Source organism: Erpetoichthys calabaricus, chromosome 15 (genome assembly GCF_900747795.2).
Source record: "Erpetoichthys calabaricus chromosome 15, fErpCal1.3, whole genome shotgun sequence".
Classification (NCBI taxonomy): domain Eukaryota; kingdom Metazoa; phylum Chordata; class Cladistia; order Polypteriformes; family Polypteridae; genus Erpetoichthys; species Erpetoichthys calabaricus.
Genome location: NC_041408.2, coordinates 102,593,223 through 102,616,652, shown reverse-complemented (window position 1 = coordinate 102,616,652; position 23,430 = coordinate 102,593,223). Strand labels below are relative to the sequence as shown.

Below are 23,430 nucleotides of genomic sequence, written 5' to 3'. Positions count from 1 at the left end.
AAAGTGAAGGTAGAATATAAACTGGAAACCTCTGGGCTGAAAAAAATGTTTATCCTTTGGGAATCCTAATCACCACTTCCTCAAGGAAGGAAGGTGTTGGAGGAATTTGGTCAGGGATTTATGCTTCTAATGTGACACAAAAGTATAAAAGTAGTCTCCTAAAGAGTTTGCCAGAGTAATCCTTCAATTAAGGTTTGATTTCAGAGATAGGAAAGTAAAGCTAAGGCTTGAGATTTCAAAAAGAAGCTTAAGGGAAGACTAATAGGATTAAGTGGATTCTTTTCATTTAAGATTTGGTGCATATATGCATGTGCATGTGCTTACATATACTGTATATTTATATCTAAATCAATGTATATACAGTATATATTGTATGTATATATAACCTGTATGTGTGTGGGGATAATATATGAGCAAGTGGATGAAAAACAATGATAGCAATTGACAAAAAGGCTCATTGTGGCCTCTATGGCTTCTTCTTTGCTTTGCCACAGACCAGTCCACTTTCCTTTATCTGACTCTCTAATAAATGGCTACAGGGCCCCAGAGCTTATAGCACCCAAGTGGGTTCACGACAGCAACCCATTCAGTTTACAACATCATTTAAAATAAACATTCTCCTGTGCATTTGTGGAACTTGTCCTGGGTATGTTTTCTCCCTTAAAGAAGTGCATGTCAGAGCAATTGTAGAGTTTAAATCAGCTCGGAGTGAGTGTGCCTTGTAACGGATTGCTTACTTCTTGACTAACTTAATTAGAGGTTCCACTGCCCTACCAGCCTAAAATGGATTAGGTGGGCTTGAAAATGGAGGGATGAGACTTAATGTTCATACATTGTACAACTCTTCTTAAATCTTTTGGCAACTTTAGCACTAATAACAATGGATACACCGTCTTTCCTTCATCAGGAGTTAAGAACTTAAGTGTTACTTTAAAATCTAACTTGTCATTTAAAACTCATGTTAAAAATGTTGCCACATCTTCTTTCTTTCTTTCTTTCTTTCTTTCTTTCTTTCTGCTGAAAAATATTTCACAACTCAGTGCTCCTCTTACCAATCATACTGCTGGAAACATTGTGTGGCGGACGGCTGGTTCTCCTTACCTGGCCGGGAGGCCTCTATATCAGAAGAACCAGAGCCTTACCTGTGGTCTGTATGATGAGCACCTTTTTGTACCCTTTATATTGGAATTATATTCCATCACCACAGCTCAGTTGTCAATACATCCACATCATGATGAGTATAACTTGCACAGAGTTGGGATGTACCACTTTGGGAGTTTTTCCACCTCAGGAACTTTGTTTTGAGGAACCAATGAGTTCTTGTATGATGTAGGTTGTGGCACCTGCGCCTCCTCCAGACCACGAGGGGGCGTCCGCCCTGGTTGTGTTGGGGGCCACGGGTACAGGGCTGTGAAGCCCAACCCTGTAGGGGCCCGTGGTCACCCCCAGGGGACGCCCCAGTGCCTGGAAAGCCCTGGACCTAAGCACTTCCGCCACACCAGGAAGTGCTGGGGGGAAGAGGAGCAGTGACACCCGGGTGTGTGGGGCGTGTCGGTGGGAGATTGCCAGAACACACCTGGAGCACATCCGGGTGCTCATAAAAGGGGCCACCTCCCTTCACAGGATGGCTGGAATCGGGTGGAAGATGGATGAGGTCTTGGAGGAGAGACAGGAGGCGGCCTGAAGAAGAGAGAGCATTGTGTGGTTTGGCCTGGACTTTGGGGGAGTTTGGGGTTGGGCGCCATTGTGGAAAGCATACCCCCAGACACAGACAGACCGACACCAGAATGTCCAAAACACTTCTTTTATTTTCTTTACAGCACCACAATGCCTTCCTCTACCAACTCTTTCTTCTTTCTCTTTCTCTTTCTTTTTTTCCTTTTACCTCCACTCCCCTCCTCACAAGCTTCGTCTCCTTCCTCCCAACTCTGGCTCAGCTTCTGGAGGGAGGCGGTCCCTTATATACTGACCTGGATGAGCTCCAGGTGCTCCCCCTGACGACACTTCCTGATGTGGCAGAAGTGTCAAGAGAGCCCCCGGAAGCATTCCGGGTGCCCCTGGGAATTCTTCCGGCAGCACTTCCTGGTGTGGTGGAAGTGCTGCCATCCAGGACTTCACAACTGTCTGGGCGCCCCCCTGGCGGTGGCCACGTCCTCCGGGATGGATGAGTGTCCCATAAGCAGACCCGGGTGGCTGCCCCCCTCGTGGCCCAGGGGAGGTATTGACCATCCAGGCGTACCGGCTGGGTAGGGTCCCCATCCATCTGGGACAAGGTCCTGGGACACTTGGGTTGCACAACAGGAACCATAACTTTCATGTAAAATATGTGAAAGGCGCACGTTCAGGAATTCATGTGGGTCACTGCCCCCCATTTTTTCAATGCATAATGGACTTCCTGGAGGAATCATTGCTTCGATTCAGTGAATGGCGCACCACAACAGGGAGGCAACTATGAACAGTGATGCAGGATGAAGTGCAGCACAATCAGGAGTTCACAGGGGACTACTGCACCTTACTGCTTCAGAGTAATCACATGTTCACAGGGTAGGTGATTGCCTTGATGTGGGGTATTAAGCAGCACACCAGGAAGGCAGTTATGAAGACTGATGCAATTTGAAGTGTTGCACTCCATCTTCGCTAATAACTCTCATGAGTCCAAACTACCAACAGATTTATAAACTGGCACCAGTGCTTATGGTCAACCAATCACCACAATTCACTACTCAAACTCCACCCATGACAATTCATGATTGAACGAACCTACCTGGGAGCAGTAGCTAAAAACGTACCAGGAACTAAAAATGGCCCGAGTTCCTGTGATGGGAATGCAACAAAATATTTGAGACTTTCTAAAATGTCACTGGTTCCCGAAAAAAAGTTTATACCAAAGGTCAAGGATAACATTAATGAAACCAATAACTCTGAAAAGCTCAAGGTGGTGTGTTCTTTATTGTGTTGGTGATCACTGACACTGACTGACAAGCTTTTCATGCATTATATGTATATCACCAAAAAGCTACCTATAAAAAATAATGTAGAGTACATGCAGGGGGTAACCGCAAGGAGGAAGGTACCCAAAGTGCTCCAAGCCGACATTCTCAAATCTATGGTACTCTCCCATTATCTTCATGTATAAGCCTGATGATTTACACAGATTCTGTGCCTACTATCACGGTGTGACTGCCAAGACCTGACAGGATGTCTACCTCATACCTCAGTTTACAATATTCTGTAGTCTATACTCGGTGAAAGATTCTTATCATCCCTGGACCTGTGCTTGGGGTATTGGCAACTGTGCATTGAGGACGCTAATATGCAGAAGATGCTGGTTGTGACCCCTGATCTTATGTTACAGTTTAATTCTGAACCCTTTCACCTTGTCAACACTGCAACCATATTTCAATAATTACTGGAGCAAGTCCGGAATGTAAAACTTTGGAAGGTTTGCTTTGTCTAAATTGAAAAAATCATTATCTTCTTTTTGAATCAACATGAGCACCTCCAGAACCAGGAGACTTCCAAAGACTACATCATGCCTATTGTCCTTCCAATTAAAATGTCAGCCTATGCAATTCTAATTAATCTTTCTGGGCCATTCTGCCAAAGGTGTGGAGGTGGACCCTGAGAAGACCATCTCCAGTAATTATTTCACTCTTACAAACATCAGGAGTCTGCAGCATGTTGTGGTGAGTGGTATCACAAGCTTATACTTTCACAGAAACTGCTACATTATCACTTCACCAGGCCAGGAAGGGAGGACCCATCTGTGAATGTCAGAGTGTCAGAATGAGGTGAAAAATAGTATAAGAACCATCCTTTTTGGACCAATTTAATCCATGTCTTACCTTCAATGTGAACTCTGATGAAAGTACTTTTGGTTTTGGGTCTGTCCTAATGCAGCTGGAGGATGGCATGGAAACATAACAACCTATTTATTCAGAAGAAACTGGGATTCTGTTATCAACTGCTCCATCAGCAGGAATAAATGTTTGGTGGTGGTATGGGCCATGGAGAAGAAGCACCACCGCTTGCAGTGGGGTTGCATTCACACCCACCAAAGTGCCCTGACCTGGGTATTCAGACTTTCTATTGGCATATTGCGATCTAACTGGGTGGATGCTGTGACTTCAAAAATTCATTTTCCTGGTATTATATCACAAGGGATGAGACAACAAAGAAAGTACATAGTGTAACAAACAATAAAGAAAACCTCACACAGTTACAAGAAATCACATGGAGTGGTGAAGATGTATATCATGAAGACATCCCACTTGGGTGCAGTTTGGAACCCTAAGCAGGTCATAATCACAATCTGTCAAATTATTTCATATACAAAGGAAAGCATAAGGTGTGGGAGAATTCAACATTATTAAGAAAATAAATAAAAGTAAGATAATTTAATTATGCAAGATAAAACCTGCCTACAGAACCATCTGTTTAGCAGAATAAGTAAAAGCACTTTAACTGTCAGATGGCTATTATTTTAGATACATCAAGTGAATAGGATCTACAAGGTGTACCAAGCTAAATGATTTATCCTCGCCAAGCCCTGTTTGATGCTGTTGCAACTGTAAAACCTTTGAAGTGTATTCAAATCCAGTTTATCAATTGTCTCACCAATAAACATAATTGTATAAGGCAATATATCTCATCCAGCATGCTTAGAAGACAGACTTTAACTATTACTCGCAGCTCTGAGAGACATTTAGGTAATTTCAAATGTTACTGGGTGTATCCAGGCAACTAATAATTAACCAAACATTTCACAAAAGTAATATGTTTTGTTTAGACAGTATAAGTAATAGTTCTATTTTTCTCTGGAGGAAAGGACATGTTTAAAAGATTTTATGTTTCTTTGACATGTTAATGGGTGCCACCATCTTTAATAGTTGTGGCAAAATAACATCACAATCGGTGATCACATCAATTCACGTGACACGACTAGCATACTGGCCATCAAATCAATGACCAGAAATAGTATTTTGATGGGAATAACTAGTTTAAGACAATAAAGAAAAAACACAATGAAAATTTTTAGGATAAAACATAGTAATAATTAATCCTCTAGTATTAATTAATCCTCTCTTTTACAACATATGCCAATAAAGTGCTTTCTAACGTAAACTATTAAACAAAGAGTGAAGCACGTTTCTCCCACATTCACATGGAATTTGTTTCATATTAGTGCAGTCATATCAAAATTAGACTGAGATTTACCTCTGAAAGTAGGGCATACTGCCCTCTTCTGGCCATGGCTATGCACAACAGGTCATAAATTGCATTTGCATCTTTCAGGCTCACAGCTCGATCCTCCAGCTGATCTGGTGCCCTGCTGATGACTGTGTCCCTGCTGGCCTGTGAACACACAGCAATAGTTCAAGTTCAAATTAATTGTTTCTGAATGTTTCAAAATGACAAAATTTACTTGTTCATTTTCCAAATAACTATTTTGAAAAGAATTTTCAGAATTTGTAAAGAAATCATGTTAAAAATAGGAAGCTTTGCATTGCAGTTCACACAGGCCTGTTTGATCAAATATACAGTATATTTAGAGAAACACTGCCCATGAGAGACCATTAGAACGTGGAGGAAGAGTATATTGGAAAGAACCAAGGAGAGCTATACTATACTGAACAGATGAATGGTGAACAGCCTTATCCAAGAGGTTACATGGACTGACAGGAAAGGGTTTGGGAGCATGCACTGGTACAGCAACCACCTCAAATTAGGACCCAAGTGCAGTTGTACAACCTACTTCGAATGGAATGGAACAGTGTGACTTTTTTACAGTGGCTGGAGTGCCAATCCTGCCACTAACCCCCAAATTTTCCCTTGCTAGTTGGAGGACCTGCTTGCAGGGCTGAACGCAGGTTAACGTCATACTCAAGATGGAGCAATTGCAGGTTAAGGGCTTTGCTCAAGGATTCGACGGAGTGGAATCACTTCTGGCATTTACTGAGGGACAGCACCAAGGAAAAATCTGAAGGGGATTGTAATATTTCAGTTAAAACAGACCCGCTGGAACTAGCTAAGAAAAAGTGTACTTTCACTTTCGGCCCTAAAAAATGATGAAGTAACAACAGATACTCAATACTAAAATTTGATATAATAAATTAACATTTGATTTAGTTATATTTCATTAACCCTACACCACAAAAAAAGTAATACTGTTGTATTTTGAATTTCCTCCATTACACACCTACCTTAACGGATCCACAGATCTTCAGAACTGTAAGAGCCAAGAGGTTAATGGTAAATTTACTTTAGTTTTTGCTTTGTTTGAATTTAACTATAATGGAGCTTTAACATAGGTTCTGTTCCACCCCTATAAGTTAAAACTAATGGAATGTTCTTAATGTTAGCTCTGTGTGACAATAGTATACGCTCTTAGACTGAAGTTAGACAGCTAGTAAGAAACGTGGACTGTGAGACAAATAGGCATATAGTTTTCTGGCCATTATGTACTGTATGTAGGTCAAATGTAGGTCCTAGTGTATGTGATAACAGATGTAAACCTTAAGAAATGTAACCTAGATACTTGCCTAGACAAGAATTTTCCTTTTTTTGTCCCCTATCAACATTTTTCTTTCCTTTTTGTGTAAGCAGTTTACTTTGAATTTCACTGAAATTCTTAAAACAAAGACACTTGGAGAGTGGAGTTTTTTTTTGTACAATGAGCCATACTACTGCTGGAATGCCTTTCTGGTAACTGCAGTTGAACAATTTTGAACTATCTGGAAACTCATGGCAAACACAGTTCCAAGGACAATGTATTTATATAAATGTTAATGCGAAATGAATGTGCTACATGTGGAACATCCACAACTACTGTAATTCTGAAGCTCAATTCACCTGCTAAACAACCAACACTGACTCATGATTAAAACAAAATCACCAGCAATGCACTTCACCCTGTTGTGTTTCAGCCAGAATTTCTCCCCTGGATGATGTTCAAAGTTGTCTGATTTTGTATCATTTATTTGTACTAATGTTTCTTTTGTTTATTATGTATATTATTCTTTGTTTATTTGATCACGTCCCATGTGTTGTGTGGGTGTTCCCCAAGGGGTGGGGCCGCCTGCCAATCACTGCCAGGAATTCCCTCCTCCCTATATATTGGAGGGCCTTCATTAGTTCCTGGCGGTTCATTTCGAATGTTCTAGGGAGTGGAGTGTTTCTCGTGTCTAACTGTGCCTTTTGCTATTGCTTTTCATGATTTCTGGATTTTTGAACCTGTGCTCTGTTTTTGACCTTGCCTTTGGATTCTGTATTGGGACTTTATTTTCAGTGGATTGTTTTGCCTTGTCGGGCAATTCTTTTTCTGCTCTTTGGAGCTTCATGGATATTGAGCCTTTGCTTAAAATAAATCTTTTGTTTTATAAAGATTATTCAAGGATCTTTTTGATTCTAGTTGGGGTTTTGACAGTATTTACAGGTACCTTTGAAAGTGCTTTTGGGACCTATGCACTTTTGGGACTCCAGAGTCATGACACACTCCGTATCTGAGACAACAATGTTAAGAAGTTACTGCAAAAGATTGTTCAAAAAAACCCCAAGAGTTGCAGGTTATTTTACCACTTGTAGCTTTTCAACATGCAACAAACTCTGTGGAAACTGGACAGATGAGCACCTACACCACATCATCGTGTTGCTTCTGGTATAAACTAGCAGGCAGTGTTGTCCTCTGACCACTCACAAAATAAAATTATTTTTTAGGGCGTAAATTAAAAAAGGTGAAAGTGCTCAAAAATCCTTTCGTCTAAAATCGAGGAGGCAAGAGAGCTCAGTTGAGGGCACTGATGCTCCCATTTGCCCTCCCTCATCCCCTTCCATGGTGCTGGGCCTGAATATACTGCAAACCAAGGACTGATGCTATTGCTAAGTGCACTGTGTACATTAAATATAATCAACAATCTAAGCTGCACATGGCTTTATAATCATATCTCATTACAGATTTACACATAGATTTAGCTTACACAAATAAAAAGAATTTTGGCTTGTACAACAATATATTAGACAATATCAGGGAAGATCTTTAGGCTGTGAGATGTGACCCTTATGAAAAGTAAACATCCACAGAAAGTCTGCAGAAGGATGTGGAGGTGAAAGACAAGCGTTTCTACATAAAGGACTTGCTACAATGTCCTGGCTACCAAAATAAGATGTGCTTAGGACAAAATAATAAAAGGTGCAGCTAACACACGTGGAAATCATCAAGCTGCCCAGCCTTTGGACCTTTTCTTCAAACCAAGTCAACCTGAACACAGCTAAAGGACAAAGAACTTGGTAATACATAAGAATCCTGCCCACAATTCTCTTTTTGCCATCGGGTCAGACATGTCCTGATAATTCATGGTCTTCCTGTAACTTAAGGGCTGATTGTTTCAAGAAGACAAGTTTGAATTAAATAATTAAATTCTTATATGTTGGTTTTGTATTCTTGCCATCGATTTTCAGGTGTGTAAATTGTCATTGTGAAGACTGCAAGATAAAAGAACCTACAGTGAAATAGTGTTTGACCCCAGCAGAATAAACCAGAAAAGGCATCTGAGATATTTGGAACCTGCTTAGGAATCCTTAAGATTCTCCATCTATTTATTTTCTGTATTATCTGCATCTTATTCAAAGGACTTAGAGATTATGGTATCACCATCAGACTCAAGGTAAAAATCAATCCTGAATAGGAATTCCAGTCCATCGCAGGGCACACTCAGACAATGTGACAGTTTGCAGACACAAATTCGCACGCACACACTGGGCCAAGTTGTAAATGCCATTTAACCTAACACAAACGTATTGGAGGTGAAAACTGGAATACCTGGAAAAAGGCCTCAAACAGGCACAAGAGGAAAAACCATAGAATTTCCACCAAAGGTTCTGAAGCTGTGCACCAACATATCTCCACCTCATTCATTTTCTGAACCTAGTAATTCCAATACAGGATAAGCTACAGTCTATCCTGACAGCAATGACTACAAGGAAGGAAACATTTCAGAAGGGGCCAACTGTAGAATGTCAAAAAGTTTGTTCTACTTTGAAATGACAATATTTTCACAAGTCCATAAATGTCTAGTATATCCTTCGATTTCTTATTATTCTATCCACACCAATGTAAGGATAGAGATTGTTTTAGTGAAGGGAACAGAACACGAGACATTGTCAAAAAACAACCAAGTTTCTAAAAACAATAAGCTAAGTAGCAGTTGAAGAGATTCTTTACAAAGAGATTCACACACACTAAAACACTTAGTCATTATCCACAAACTCGGACAAACTCGGAAATGCCCGAAGCTAACCTTTATCTCGTCTCACTCATGACATCATGCGCTATGCACTTCCAGTTGTTTACTGTTAGCACAGTGTCTCCAAAATGGTAGTGTCCATTGAATTAAAACATGGTGTTGTAGGAAGTGCATGAGCATTTTTTAACATCCTTAAAATGATCTCTAAACAATAAATAAATAGAAAATCGTTGTCTGGTATCCTTAAAAACCATTACAGACAATACAAATTTTCTTCTAAAGGTAAGAAATTTTAAAACCAGTCATTCATAACACTCATAACGGATAAAACAATGAAAACAGCACTAGAATGGGAATGACCATAAACAATGTCATAGACCAATGTTTCTTAAACGTTTTTATTTCAACGACCTAATGTTGCCCTTCTTAGTGTCTTTGAGACCCAGTCCATGATGAATATAAATCAAGGATGGGGAGGTCCCACCTTGAATAATCGCCGCTGACAGTCACAGTGGAGCATTTTCAATTGTTGCCCCCAAGTGACCTATCGCAAAATACTTTGTTTTCCATTTCCAATTGAATATAATGGTGTCATGACTCTGAACAACCAGAAATCTGGCAACCTGTGACCCACAGTTTAAGATACACAATGTCTTAGATAGCTAAAGTGGATGCAATGTTTCACTATATTTACCCAGAATGCCATGGTTTTCTGCTATCAAATGTTTACTAACAAAAGTGGTCAGATTGCACATCACAAATGACTAACAGAAAGCTATAAGATCCATGTCTTCAAGCCCCTACATGGTGACCAAGCGGACTGCCCAGCCAGTGAAATGTGAGATTGCTCTTTACATGATAAGCAGATGTGGAACTCTTGAGTGATGGGACCATGGACTCAGTAGTATGCAGCGCTTTCAAAGTAACAAGCCACGGTGCCTGGTGCACTGTTAAAAAAGAAACACAGACAGGGCTGGGCTTTGCTTTTTGGCTTAACAGGCAGCCATTAACTAAATACAGGATATATTGAGAAGTGAAGACAGCAACACTTCCGATAAGATACTTTGAGAGGGGCTCCATTTATATGAGGGTATTTTCAGCCATTTAATTTGTTGGTTTTCCTGACTGAATGTTTTGTACAAGTTAATATTTTATGTCACTTATATATAAGATGATAAAAGCCTTCCTTTAACTTTTAATTTTATCTTAGAGTTCTACTCTCTGTTCGCCTGTCAGGAAACATTTCAGATAAGCAGCACTGTTCATACAAACAAGCCGAGTAGTGCGCTTTACTCCTTTCCACTGTGGCTTTTAAAGTAATATCAATGAAAGATAATAAAAAGTGCATACAATATAAAGTTTTAAATAGTTGCTAATATATTCTCAGCTATACCTTTTCTAATGGTGTTCTTAGTTAATTGTGTCAGTGAATCAGAAGAGTACATGAATGAAAACTACTCGTCTGTGAATACAAAAAATTAGAAATGCTAGATAGCTATGGGGGTGAATGATGCAGACCACAAAAGTCTCCTGTCACGTTTGAACTCAGTTGGACTAACTGTTAGTGTTAGTGAATAAGAAAACAACTTAGACATTATGATTGATACTACCATGTCATTTAAAACACTTATTACAAAACTATCAATGGCATACTTTTTCCATCTTAAAAACACAGGGAAATTAAGAATTTTTTAAAATTCAGTATGTAGGATACTGAAAACTTAGTTCATGCATATATTTCTAATAGGATTGACAACTACAATACAGTATTCACAGTCTATACAGTGTTAAGTTAGTTAATTAGTTCAAAATGCTGCTGCAGGAACTATTAAACAAACTATAAAGTATAAACACGTAAATCCAGTCCTCAAGTCCTTACACTGGCTTCAGGTTAAACTTAAAGCTAATTTCAAAATCCTCCTTCTTACATGGAAAACCTTAAATGGTCAAGGCCCTTCTTACTTATCTGAACTTATTATTACTCACAAACCAGAGGGTGTACTGAGACCTCAAGATTCCTGCCTACTAAAGATCCTTAAGATTAATAAAATAACAGCAGGAGGTCACCCCTTTTAGTTACAGGCCCCCAAATGAATGTGAAATGATCTGCCCACTTATGTAAGAGGTGCCCCTTCCATCTTTTAAATCCAGGCTGAAGACTCACTATTTTAACCTAGCATACCCTGACTAGAGCTGCTGATTAGTCATGTATATTACATCTCTTTGTTAGTCATTTGTTCAAAAATATAAGTATTACAAACAGTTACTAACCCTCCACTATTCTGTTTGATTTCTCGGTACCTTGTGCCACTTCTCTGCTGCCAACCATTTTTCCTGCTCATGGAAAAGACACCTGAAATATTGGCAGCATTGGAACCAATAGATAGAAATATTCTGTCATCAGATTAGACAGCTCAGCATTCAGTCTGCTGTAGAATGCCAAGAAGGCCGTGGGCGGCCAGTTAGCCGAGGTCTCCAAGACTTTGACTTTAATGTTCTTTATTATAATTGACCATTGACACCTAACACACATTTATTTTTGCTAAGGATACTGTTGGCAGAAGTTTTAATTTTTCTCTCCTTCAACATCAACTGGCCATAGTTCAACAATTAATTAATCAACAGATATTGGGAGCTCGATTTATGGTATGTTAAGCAGTTTCGCACTACTTTGTGTCTTTATGTACTCATTATGTAATTAGTAAAATTTGTAATTGCATTTAAACTGAAAACATGTCACAGCGCTCTGCACCTGCACTTGGTGAAGAGCACAATACAAAAAAAAAAATGAATTGAACTGAATATACCCCTCTAGCGTTAGTAACATCCTTAAATTATACCACCATTTACTGAAACTAAGAGGCCACAGGTTTAGCATCACATCAAGAGATTTATGAGGGTCCCAGAACAAAATGTGGTGTGGCTGCTTTTATTTTGCAGTCACTATGATATTTCTTTTCTTTTCCTTTCTAGTACTCCACTACTCCAATGGCACAAAAACTGGGATTAAAATGTCAAGTTAATAATAAGGAGTTACTTCATTTGTGACATAACAAAGTTCTTATTCTTTCAGATTGTACCACGCCAAATTCACAATAGCCTGTACTCCAGGATGAGAGCTGGTAATACCAACTGATTAGAGCATATCAGACAAAAGGGTTCAAGACAGCAGCCTCTTCTTCAGGTCAATTGTTTTTACAGGCATATATTTTTACAAAATATTTATTTACATCGACATTCCAGAGAGATGTAAAATTGCTATTAAACCAAAAAAAAAAACTCCACTGTCTTAAAAACCCAAACTTGCCATTTGTAGTAATGTCCAAACTATGCTTTGCTCACACATACACCACGTAGGCAATCACTGGGAAGTGTGCTTAGAGTCAACTTTCTTGGGAACTTTGATTCTGTTTTGTTCACAGATGGACTTATCCTTGAAATATACTGGCAAAATTTGGGGATGGCTTCCATGTGTGAAAGATATCATTGTTTTACTAGTACTGAGTTGGACTGGTCAGAATGGCCCAGGAAGAAGCAGCTATCAATCCATTCAAATGAAGTCCTCTACAATCCCTAAAAATCCCCCCAAACCCCCCCCCCCCACCCCCAAAGCCACAAAACACTTTCAATTATTTCTCCTAGCTTGATGTTCCACAGGGTCCGACACAAGTTTCTCAATGGCTTATTGGTGCCCTTTATTCACTTCACTTCAGATTCATACCCTTGCAAATGTCTGCCTGGAATGGTGTTGATGGCTGCTGTCCTCTCATTTTATGTATGCGTTTTACAAAGAACAGATCACCTTCATGAGCAGGTTATATGGACATGGCATGCTAAATGTTGTCTCTTCTGGTATCTGTAGGTTATATTCATGAAAGGGCCGACATAACTATGGGGTGTAAGTGCCCAGTTTATACATCAAGGGGATACAAACATTGTGCATCATTTATATCTCATTCAAGCATTCATGGCATTTGGGGACAAGGTTGTGTACCGATATATTAGCTCAGACACCATTATCTTTGCTAGTGACATTAAGAAGAAATCAAATTGAGAATGTAGGGAACAAGCAAGGCACTGATACACATGTCAGCCTGCCAGGCCTACAAGAAAGACATGAAGTATAGCAGTCATTTTACAAATTGAATTCTGTCCAATTCATTAAAACAACAAATCATCAGCCCCATATTCTATGGACAGAGCATTTTCTAAGGAAGAAAGACAGGGAGAGACGAAGGAGGATAGACAAGCGTGTAATTATATGGCTGGATTGAAAGAGATTAACTGTATTTGTTTTGTATTTTTTGTTCATCGTTCTGGTCAAACAGAAGCTGTAAATTTCTTCTGGAACGTTTTGTGCTTGGTAATGAAGTACAAACCAAACCTAGCCATTCTGGCAGATAAGCCTAATTTCCATTACAATTTAGCAAGTATCTAAGTGTAACTGTATTTTGAGCTTGTCATCCAGTGAAAGTAACTGGTTTACGAATATATTAAAGCATCAGTTGCTATCATCTGTATCCTATGATAAATTCTAAAAGATTGTTTGATTCTTCACATTATATCTTTTTAGATAAATTAATAATAATTCTTTACATTTATGTAGTACTTTTCTCACTATTCAAAGCGCTTCAGTGAGTGGGGAGCCACTTCAACCACCACTAACGTGTAGCATTCACCTAGATGATGCGCTGGAAGCCATTTTGTGCCAGTACACTCAGCACACAGTAGCTATTAGGTGGTGAAGTGGTGAGAGACATAGCCAATTGAAGACACGAGATAATTAGGGGACCAGAATGATGAGGCCGTGGTGGGCAATTTAGCCAGGACATCGAGATAAACCCTACTAGGATGCCCAGGGATCCTTTATGACCACAGAGAATCAGGACCTCAGTTTTATATCTCATCCAAAGGACTGCACCATTTTTACTTCACAGTGTTCCCATCACTGCACTGGGGCATTGGGATCCACATAGAGACCACAGGGTAAGCGCCCCCTGCTGGCCGTTTCTAGCAACAAACCAAGCTTTTCCTAGATGGTCTCCCATCCAAGTACTGGCTAGGCCCGAACAGGCTTCCAGTAGATTAAATTCAGACAAACACTTCTTAATTTAACAATGGCAGAATGCTCAGATTTTTAGTACATAATTATTTTAATATTTCCACTTAGCCCTTCAGGGACTCTTATGAATATAAAAGTACGTGCATTCTAAAATCTCCGGGGCCAATGCAGGGTCTATTTTGGGAAATCCCACAAAGGCCACACATTAATGCTGCCCGTGCTTGAGAGACAGAAACACTACTTCCTCATTCATTCTCCTCTACTCAGAAATCCCATAAGAAGCAAACGTTTGACTCTCTTAATATTATAACATGGCTGCCGCAAGGAAAACAGGTTTGTTAAAGTCCCATGTCACCAGTTTAAGCTTCATAGCTCTAAGAATGCTAGTGAAGTGGGGAGAGCTGCTCTCTCATAGATCTAGGAGTTTGGATTTAAGTTCTGACATGGTCTATATGGAGCTCTTGTTTGTGAAAGAACTCCCTACACTAGAGCCACTGTGCACTAAAGGACCCCTTAGGCAGGAAATGATTAGGCAGTCCTCTAAACTCAGTTCAAAGACTCAATGGAAAGTGTTGACATAATTTCCCATGCACTCTCTGAAAGTTACCAATTAAACATCCTTTGATAGAACCTGCTTGATCCAACTTCAGGGACACGAGACACCATAGCGTATACCGGCAGTAAGGCAGAAACCGAAACCAAGGCTGGATGGGGTGTTACTCAGTCACGGGACAGCCTTAAGGATGTGAGATGTACCAGAATAAAAATCCACATGGACAGAGGAGAGCATACAAACTTGACATAAACTGCAGCCAGGACAGGAGTCAGTCTCAAATGGTTTAAATGTGCTGTATAAATATAATTTTACTTACTTACAACCTTAAAAACTCAGTGTTGTGGAGTTCTGAGGCAGCAATGGCATCTACTTTGACCCTCTGCTGCCCTAAAGTTTTGTAATTTGTTCTAAATTATTTTAGCTATACATTAATGAGCAACAGATAAATGAGCATGCACTACACCGGACCAGGCTGCATATTTTCATGGAGATATCACACAGAAAGGTTCCAAATAACAGTTTACTTTAAAAGACATTAGTCAAGCACTCTTTTCAGGAAAATACATCATTATATGCTGTGAAAGCAACACCATGCATTACAACTTTAAAGAAAAAAAGTCAACATGGGAAATACTTTTTAATTTTTATGTGGATACATCAGGCCTTTTGGTCAACACAGCTGAAAAGAATGGAAAATGTAGTGAGCCTGTACAGGCAGAACATTATCTTACCATGGATTCGCTGATTAGCAGGAGAAGCAGGGCCTCTTCCACGTTATCCTGAGGACAAAACAAGCTGGCAGCAAAAAAAAAAGAGAAAGAAAGAAGATACAAATTGATTTGGGTCACCTGCACTGTGACTGGCTTCTTAGCACAGAGTCTGTAATATGATGCCCTGACACTTCAGCCATATTACACCTGAAAGGCCCGCCTCAAACCTAGACAGAGGCAGCTGATTGGCTGCTTCTGTCTCATTCTGACTTCAGTTTATGCACTTCTTCAGTGGCTACTTCTATCTCAGCCTGGCTTCACTTTACTGTCGCAGATTAATGGTCTCTGAGGCCCCTAAAAACAACTGGCATCAGAGCTGGACACATACACCACATGGTCAGCGCAGTGGTTAGCATTGAGTCCTTCACAGCTCCAGGTCAGTCTCACTCTGTGCAGAGTTTACATATTTTCCCCTGCTTGGCAATTTCTTAGTAACTCGAGTTTCTTCCCATATCTTAAAGATGTACATGTTAGGTTCATTGATGACTGTGTTGTTCTCCAGGCGTGAGTGTGTGGATGACAGAAGCCTGCAGTAAAATGGCATTCTTTCCAGAGCTTTACACTCACTGTTACAAGGTCTAAGTTCTAGCTCTCTGCACCTTGCAATGCAAAAATCATATTAAAATAAGTTAGAAAAGATACAAATGGTGTAACATTCAGATGCATTTAAGGATTGAAGTTAACCAATTTGAAAGTTGGAGCATTTTAAATTTATGATTTAAAGACGTGAACAAATTTGTCAGTACCCCTTCATGAAAAAAAAAAACTCCCCACAATAGTCTCTGAAATAACTTGAAAAGGACAAAGGTGATTGGCACCCATCATTGTTTACTCCATATTTAATAAAAATCAGACTTTGCTTTAGACTTTTGATTCAACAGAATATTTCAACTAATAACACAAATGAAATGACATGGACAAAAATGATAGGACCCTTAACCTAATATTTTCTTGCACAACCTTTAGAGGCCATCACTGCAAACAAGTGAGACTTCTGCACCTGTCAGCAGGTAGTTTGGCCCACTCGTCCTGAGCAAACTGCTCCAGCTGTGTCAGGGTTGAAGAGGGTCTTCTCTAGACTGCATGTTTCAGTTGTTGCCATAGATGTTTGATAGGATTCAAATCAGGGCTCATAGAAGTATTTTGGATCATTACCCTATTGGACCTGCAACTAAGACATAACTTTCTGTCACTTTCTGACAGTGTTTTGCTCCAGAATGTCTTGATATCCTTGAGATTTCATTGTTCTCTGCACAGACTCAGGACAGCCCGTGCCAGACGCAACAATGGAAACCCAAAACATAACTAGGTCTCCTCCTTGTTTCACGGTAGGTATGGTGTTCTTTTCTTTGAATGCTTCATTTTTCCATCCATTTGTCTCATCTGTTTCAAGGACATTTCAAGGACATTTCAAGGACATTCTCCCAGAAGCATTTGATTTGTAAACAAGCATTTTAGCAAATTCCAGTCTGGCTTTTTATGTTTTTCTTTCAACACTGGAGTCCTCCTGGGTCTTCTTCCATTAAGCCCACTCTCATTCATCAGACACTGAGGAACCTTGACCTTGAAGTTCAGCTCGTACCTCTCTGGAAGTTCTCCTTGGCTTTTTGTCTACCATTCTCACCATCCTTCTGCCCATTCTGGAGTTGATTTCTTCTTGAGGCCGCATCCAGGGAGGTGAGCTATGGTCCCATGGACCTTAATAAAATCTGCAACTGTTGTCACAGGAACATTACGCTGCTTGGAGATGGTCTTACAGCCTTTGCCTTCTCAGACAACTCTCTCCTTGGCTTTCTGTGGTCCATGTTCAGTTCAGGACACACGATGGTACCAAACAGCAGAGTGACAACTCTTCTCTATTTAAACAGACTTAATGAGTGATTGCACTAATTAATACTAATTAATGAAAACAGCTAGTTTGAAAAATCACTCAAATCCAATTACATATGATCTTCTCTAGAAGTTCCAACAAATGTGTCCAAACCATTTAAGAATATCTTTGTAGAATAAGCAATACTTGATCATTTTTTCACACTTGCTTTCCTTTACCCGATGACATCTCAAAGGCATGCAGGTATACAGAGGACAACTGCTTTCGTTTAATGACTTTTCAGGAGTAGTACAGCACTTTTTCAATGAGCTGTAAGGGGACCAACAGATTTATCCACGTCTGTCCACACGTCAAAGAGCCAATGATCACATTTTTCTTTATTAAATACCAGTAACAGCGGACTGCACAATAACGTGCAGTGAATACATTTGACTTATAGTTTTCATACTCTTTCTCTGTACGTTTAGCATTCATTTGCTCAGAGGTTGATGCACTTGCTGCTTTCTGAGCAGCTCTTCTTTTCTCCACCCTAGTGGACTGCTTCTTCTCTTCTTCCTTCGGCATCTTTTCGCATTAACAGTGATTAAGTCAGTGTTTGTGTTGCAATTACTTAGTACGTTTTCCTTAATTTTTCACTTAAGCTGGAACTAAAGTCTTCAATTTGCCTCAGGAATGATTTAAGATATGAAGAGGTAGGGGAAGTGACAACAAAGTGGTAGGAATGAGAACAGCGCCCATACGCATGCGCCGCACGGCCACCCTGCTGGCCGCTGCCAAGAGTTGATTCTACAGTAAATACATAAAATAGAAATAAAAAGAGTAATAAAAATCATCACCCCGAAAGCAGATAGTAGATGTCACGTAGTATATGTGTACCAAATTTCAGGTCAATAGTTCAAATGGTTTGTGAGCTACAGGTGATTTAAAATCTTGGACAGACAAACGGACAGCCATGGTAGCGTTTTATATAAGAAGATTTCTGTAACAATGAGCCAATTTAAATAATAACAATGATAATGGATTCAAATTACATGCATTACCAGGCTACATTTAGCCCATAATGTTGTGGAGTTTACAAACGTAACCTAAGTAGGCTTGTGGTGGCTCAATAGCATCCATAGATGATAGTTTCCAATTCAAGTGATGTGAGAATGAAATTGCTTGATATTCTGTTATTAGTTGATGGTTGTGAGGGTCTGTGACTAACTGTAGTTCAAATATCTTAAACAAAACACTTTTTAAAAGCGAACCAAACGTAGAGTAAAAATCTCACTTGAAGTCTAAAGGTAAAATTGTGGGCTGCTTCAGACCTTACATAACTCCTTTCCTGTTATGTTCATTTTCAGATGCAGGAGAAGTGAGATGGTGCAAAAGTGGCTCCCACATGTGCCTTTCCTGGTATGTGATTAACTTGCAATAGGGATGTTTTTTGCCGTCAGAAGTGGCTTTTAGACAAGTAAAAGAGGAAAATAGACAAACTTTACAAGTTGACGTGACCTCCCTCAAGTTCAATTTGAAACAGTAAACTGTAATTGAAGACACATAGAATGTTTCTCTGCTATAACCTCCTTAGCGTTAGACCCAAGAGTCACTCAGGTTGTAAAGACAGTGCTAAAAACATTAGTTCCAAGCGTCACTCAGGCAGCTGTATAGATGCAACTCACATAAGCATTAGACCTGAGGATTACCTGGCTGTAAAAGTGCCAACAGTGTTAGTGCCGAGCATTAGTCAAGAGATGACATAGGCGTGTCTTGTGTAACCAACAGGCCCGAGTGTTACCCAGGCAACGGTGCAGACACGTCTTGTCCTACCCTCATAATGACGTCTCGTAAGAAATGTTTTTTAGTCCCCCAGGTGCTACATGCTCTTGACAGTGATATGAGCAGTGATGACAGTGAAGTTGAAATGGACAGTAAAATCAAAAGTGATTCTGATAAATCCGAAAGTGACCCTTGTGTCAATCACACAGGTGTAGTATGCCGTTCAAAAGCTGATCAGTCTGGAAAGAAAATCTGCAAGGAATCACACTACTTTTGTCTCGACTGTGATGTTGGATTGTATATTTCACTGTGCTTCAAGATATACAACACAAACAACACATTTTGACAGTATATACAGTATTACATTATTATTATTATACTTTCTACACTTCTGACTTTGTACTTTTAGTGTTTTGCATGTTTTACAGTAGAAAGTTAAGATTTAATAAATATGTAATTTTTCTAGCCAAAAAATGAAACACTTTTTACATGTTTTTTCGAGAAAATATATAACGCTAAGGAGTTTAAGACTGACAAATCTGCAATTTCAATCTTTTTCAATGAGAGGTTTATAAATTTCTAAAATTGCACGGCTCAAAGAAAGTTGAGTTTTCCCGACGAATATCCTTGAAGAACAAGTTTGTCAAATTTCAACAAAACTGGTCTACCGAGAGCCGAGTTGTTTCACACAACAGACATGGCAACAGCAATAGGTGCTTTTCGCATTATATGCAAACATATCTAAAAATGTATATTCTCTACACATTCATACAAGGAGAGTCAGAGGAGTGCAAATGTAAAATTTTCCATAGCACTGACCAGATCTACAAGGACCCCCTTCAAAGTTAAAGGAAATAAATCCACTTAATCCATTTTCCTCAGCAATTACAGGTCAGCCCCTGGAATTCACAGGTTTACGATTTGCAGATCGGCCTATTCACTGGTTTGTCATCAATAATTAAATTGAAATTATTTTACAAGTTTTGTGACCTATTTGGAAAACCGCAGATGACAATGTATCCCTGCAAACCCCAGCAACCCTGGGAGTACTGCATCATTGGGCAACTTTTGACAGTTGCTGCAAAGGTTGCTGGGTGAAGGACAAGGGAGTTAGCTTTAAAAGTGAGCCGTAACAAGCTGGAAGGTTCACAATCGGTGGTGTGTTCATCCAAGTGCGCATAAACCGTAGCTATGAAAGGAAAATTTGGTCAGCAATGCCTTGCCATTCGGATGTTGATCAATGGCAATCAAGGCTCTAATACAGTATATGTCAGGAAAACATTCACCACACCATCAAACTGCCACCACCAAATACCAAACAGGATGGCTCCATGTGCTTATGCTGCTTACCCCAAATTCTGATCCTACCATTAGCATAACGCATAAGGAATTCATCTGGCCAAGCAACATTTTTCCCACCTCAACTGTAAAGTTTTGTGGTTTCTGTGCCCCCAAAAACACATTTTCCTGTTTTTCAGCAACTGACTTGGTTGTCAGCTTTTGCAACCCATTAAAAATAAAGTCCAGCAAGATGTGCATTCTGAGATGACATTCGACACATGAATGTTGAATAAGGATGTGATCCGCCTGCTGGTGGCAGTACATCGCTTGGATGATTCTCTCCATTTTACTTGGGTCTCCTTGATCCACAAACTATGTTTTTCCACAAGATTGCCTATCACTGGTATTCTGTTACTCTTTGCACCATTCTGAGTAAACCCTTGAAATGGTGGTGTGTAAAAAGCCCACCATAACAACTATTTGGGACCACAGAACCAACATGCTACGTTCAAAGTCACTAAGGTAACTTCTGTAGCTCATTCTTACACTCACTTGGACACTAATTGATTCTAGAAATGATTTATACTGCACACCGCTAAAGAAATGTAGAATTTATGTGAAGATGTGGGTATACCTAATAAACTGGTGTATGCCTGACATTTTTCATAACCGTTTCTCTTACTTACATTCTAATCCCAAAAATGTCACAACTGGAATTCATGCTTAGTCCTATATTGATCTGTGGTGCAGAATGCTGGGCTACTAGTCATCCATCCATCTATTTCTAAACCAACCTTAATCCATGTTGGCCAGTTTGCTTTATTCAGACATCTTTGGGATATGGTAAGAAACCAGAATGTTCACATGTAAGAATGGAGAGAGCAGCCAGTCCCACCACAAGCAGTCGGCTGGAGTTGGGAGGCAGCAGTACTAACTCCTCTTTCTGGTCAGCTGGCTAATAACAGGAGCTTCGTACCGTGTGTTTGTCGAAGTATTACAAAACCACAGCACACGTAACCGATCTTTCTTTTCCGACTTGTATCTATTGGAATTCTAACCTCATACATAATTTTCGTTTTGTAAAGTCCCATCAGTTGAGTCATCAGGAGAAGATAGTCTACTCAATATTTGCCTTGACAGTATGGGTTTGATCATTTTTTTTTATTTGGCTTTGTTTAACCTTTGTTTTGATATGGCAGCATTTGAAGAAAAAATTAACTACATATTGAGTGTTGAGGATCTTATTTTTCAGGTTAAACAATTTGTTGACCTTGTTGCACTGCTAGACACCTGAATCCTGAATTCATGTTGTGGCGGACAGCTGTAGCTCTTGTCTAGCCGGGACACCTATATGATGGAAGGACGCTAGAGGTCAGCCCCCCTGAGTAGCTGTGGTGCCAAGGATTCACACGGGCCACGCTGGGAGTTGGAGTTTGCTTCAACCCTGTTGGTTTCCATGGGTGCCACCAGGGGGAGTTGTGGAAACTGCAGAGCCTTATAACGTTGGGCTTCCGCCACACTTGAAAGTTCTTCCAGAACATGCGAATGGGCCACCTGAAGTGCTCCCTGGGTGTGGTTTAAAAGGAGCCTGAGTCAAGAGGAGGAGGAGGACAAAGCTTGCCGGAAGAGGAGTGGAGGTGAAAGAGAGAGATAGAGAGAGAGAGAGAGAGAGAGAGAGAGAGAGAGAGAGAGAGAGAGAGAAGAAAAGAAGACAAAGTGTTGTTTATTTATTGTTGGTGCTTTGTACTGTGCTGCTGTGGGGAGTGAGGGAGAAGCGCTTCCCCACTTATAATAAACGTGTGTTGTATACAAAACCTGTGCCTGGAGTCTGTTGTCGAGTTTTGGGTGGCTGGTGTGCCCCCTGTAGGCCACAATGTATAGATCAAACATTAAGTGCAAATAAAAAAAGTGCCTCATACTTGTCTCCAGAGTAGAGTTGTGGCTCCCGATCAAGAGAGGGGTTGATGGTCTTCAGTGGTGTGCTCTCCTCTTTGGCCAACAGCTCTTTAGGGGGTTCAGACAGGGGACTCCAGTAAATGTCTTCGCTTACCGTGTGAAGAAGCACTTCAGCCAGACACCGGGCTGCAACCTGAAATAAAAATCAGTAACTGAAATGAAACTCCTCTTCTCTTTTGGCCTACTTGTCACTAACACAACCCTTAACACCCTCACCTCCCTTTCACTGGGATCGGTACACTCCAACACAATGTGTATTAAATGGGCTAATTCCAACTTTTGATCTAAAGACCAGCCTGGCATATTGCTACTGATGCACATGACATGAGGTAGGGTCTGGTACAATTCTGCATACTGTAACCAGCATCCAATTGTCTTGACCTAACAAATCTGTCCCTAAATAAATGACTGAATATACAGCATACAGAATATAAGCTATATCACTGTACAGTAATCCCTCGCTATATCGCGCTTCGCCTTTTGCGGCTTCACTCTATCGCGGATTTTATATGTAAGCATATTTAAATATATATTGCGGATTTTTTGCTGGTTCGCGGATTTCTGCGGACAATGGGTCTTTTAATTTCTGGTACATGCTTCCTCAGTTGGTTTGCCCAGTTGATTTCATACAAGGGACGCTATTGGCAGATGGCTGAGAAGCTACCCAACTTACTTTTCTCTATCTCTCTCTTGCGCTGACTTTCTCTGATCCTGATGTAGGGGGATTGAGCAGAGGGGCTGTTTGCACACCTAGACGATACGGATGCTCGTCTAAAAATGCTAAAAGATTATCTTCACGTTGCTACCTTCTGTGCAGCTGCTTCCTGAAGTGACATGCTGCACGGTGCTTCGCATACTTAAAAGCTCGAAGGGCACGTATTGATTTTTGCTTGTTTGTTTTTCTCTGTCTCTCTCTCTCTCTGTCTCTTTGTCTGCTCCTGACGGAGGGGGGGTGAGCTGCCGCCTTCAAC

General features: G+C 40.2%; 1 protein-coding gene across 2 annotated transcripts in view; it reads right to left on the bottom strand.

Annotated features, from left to right (window-relative positions):
- The window catches only part of ttc7a (tetratricopeptide repeat domain 7A), a 425,510-nt gene that overhangs the window by 316,096 nt on the left and 85,984 nt on the right, over positions 1–23,430 (bottom strand). For both annotated transcript variants that reach the window (XM_028820451.2, XM_051919615.1), the window contains exons 7-9: positions 22,423–22,592; positions 15,592–15,655; positions 5,218–5,355 (exon numbers count right to left, since the gene is read on the bottom strand). In XM_028820451.2, the coding sequence (XP_028676284.1) occupies positions 5,218–5,355; positions 15,592–15,655; positions 22,423–22,592 (372 nt within the window). The remainder of the gene's footprint in view (positions 1–5,217; positions 5,356–15,591; positions 15,656–22,422; positions 22,593–23,430) is intronic.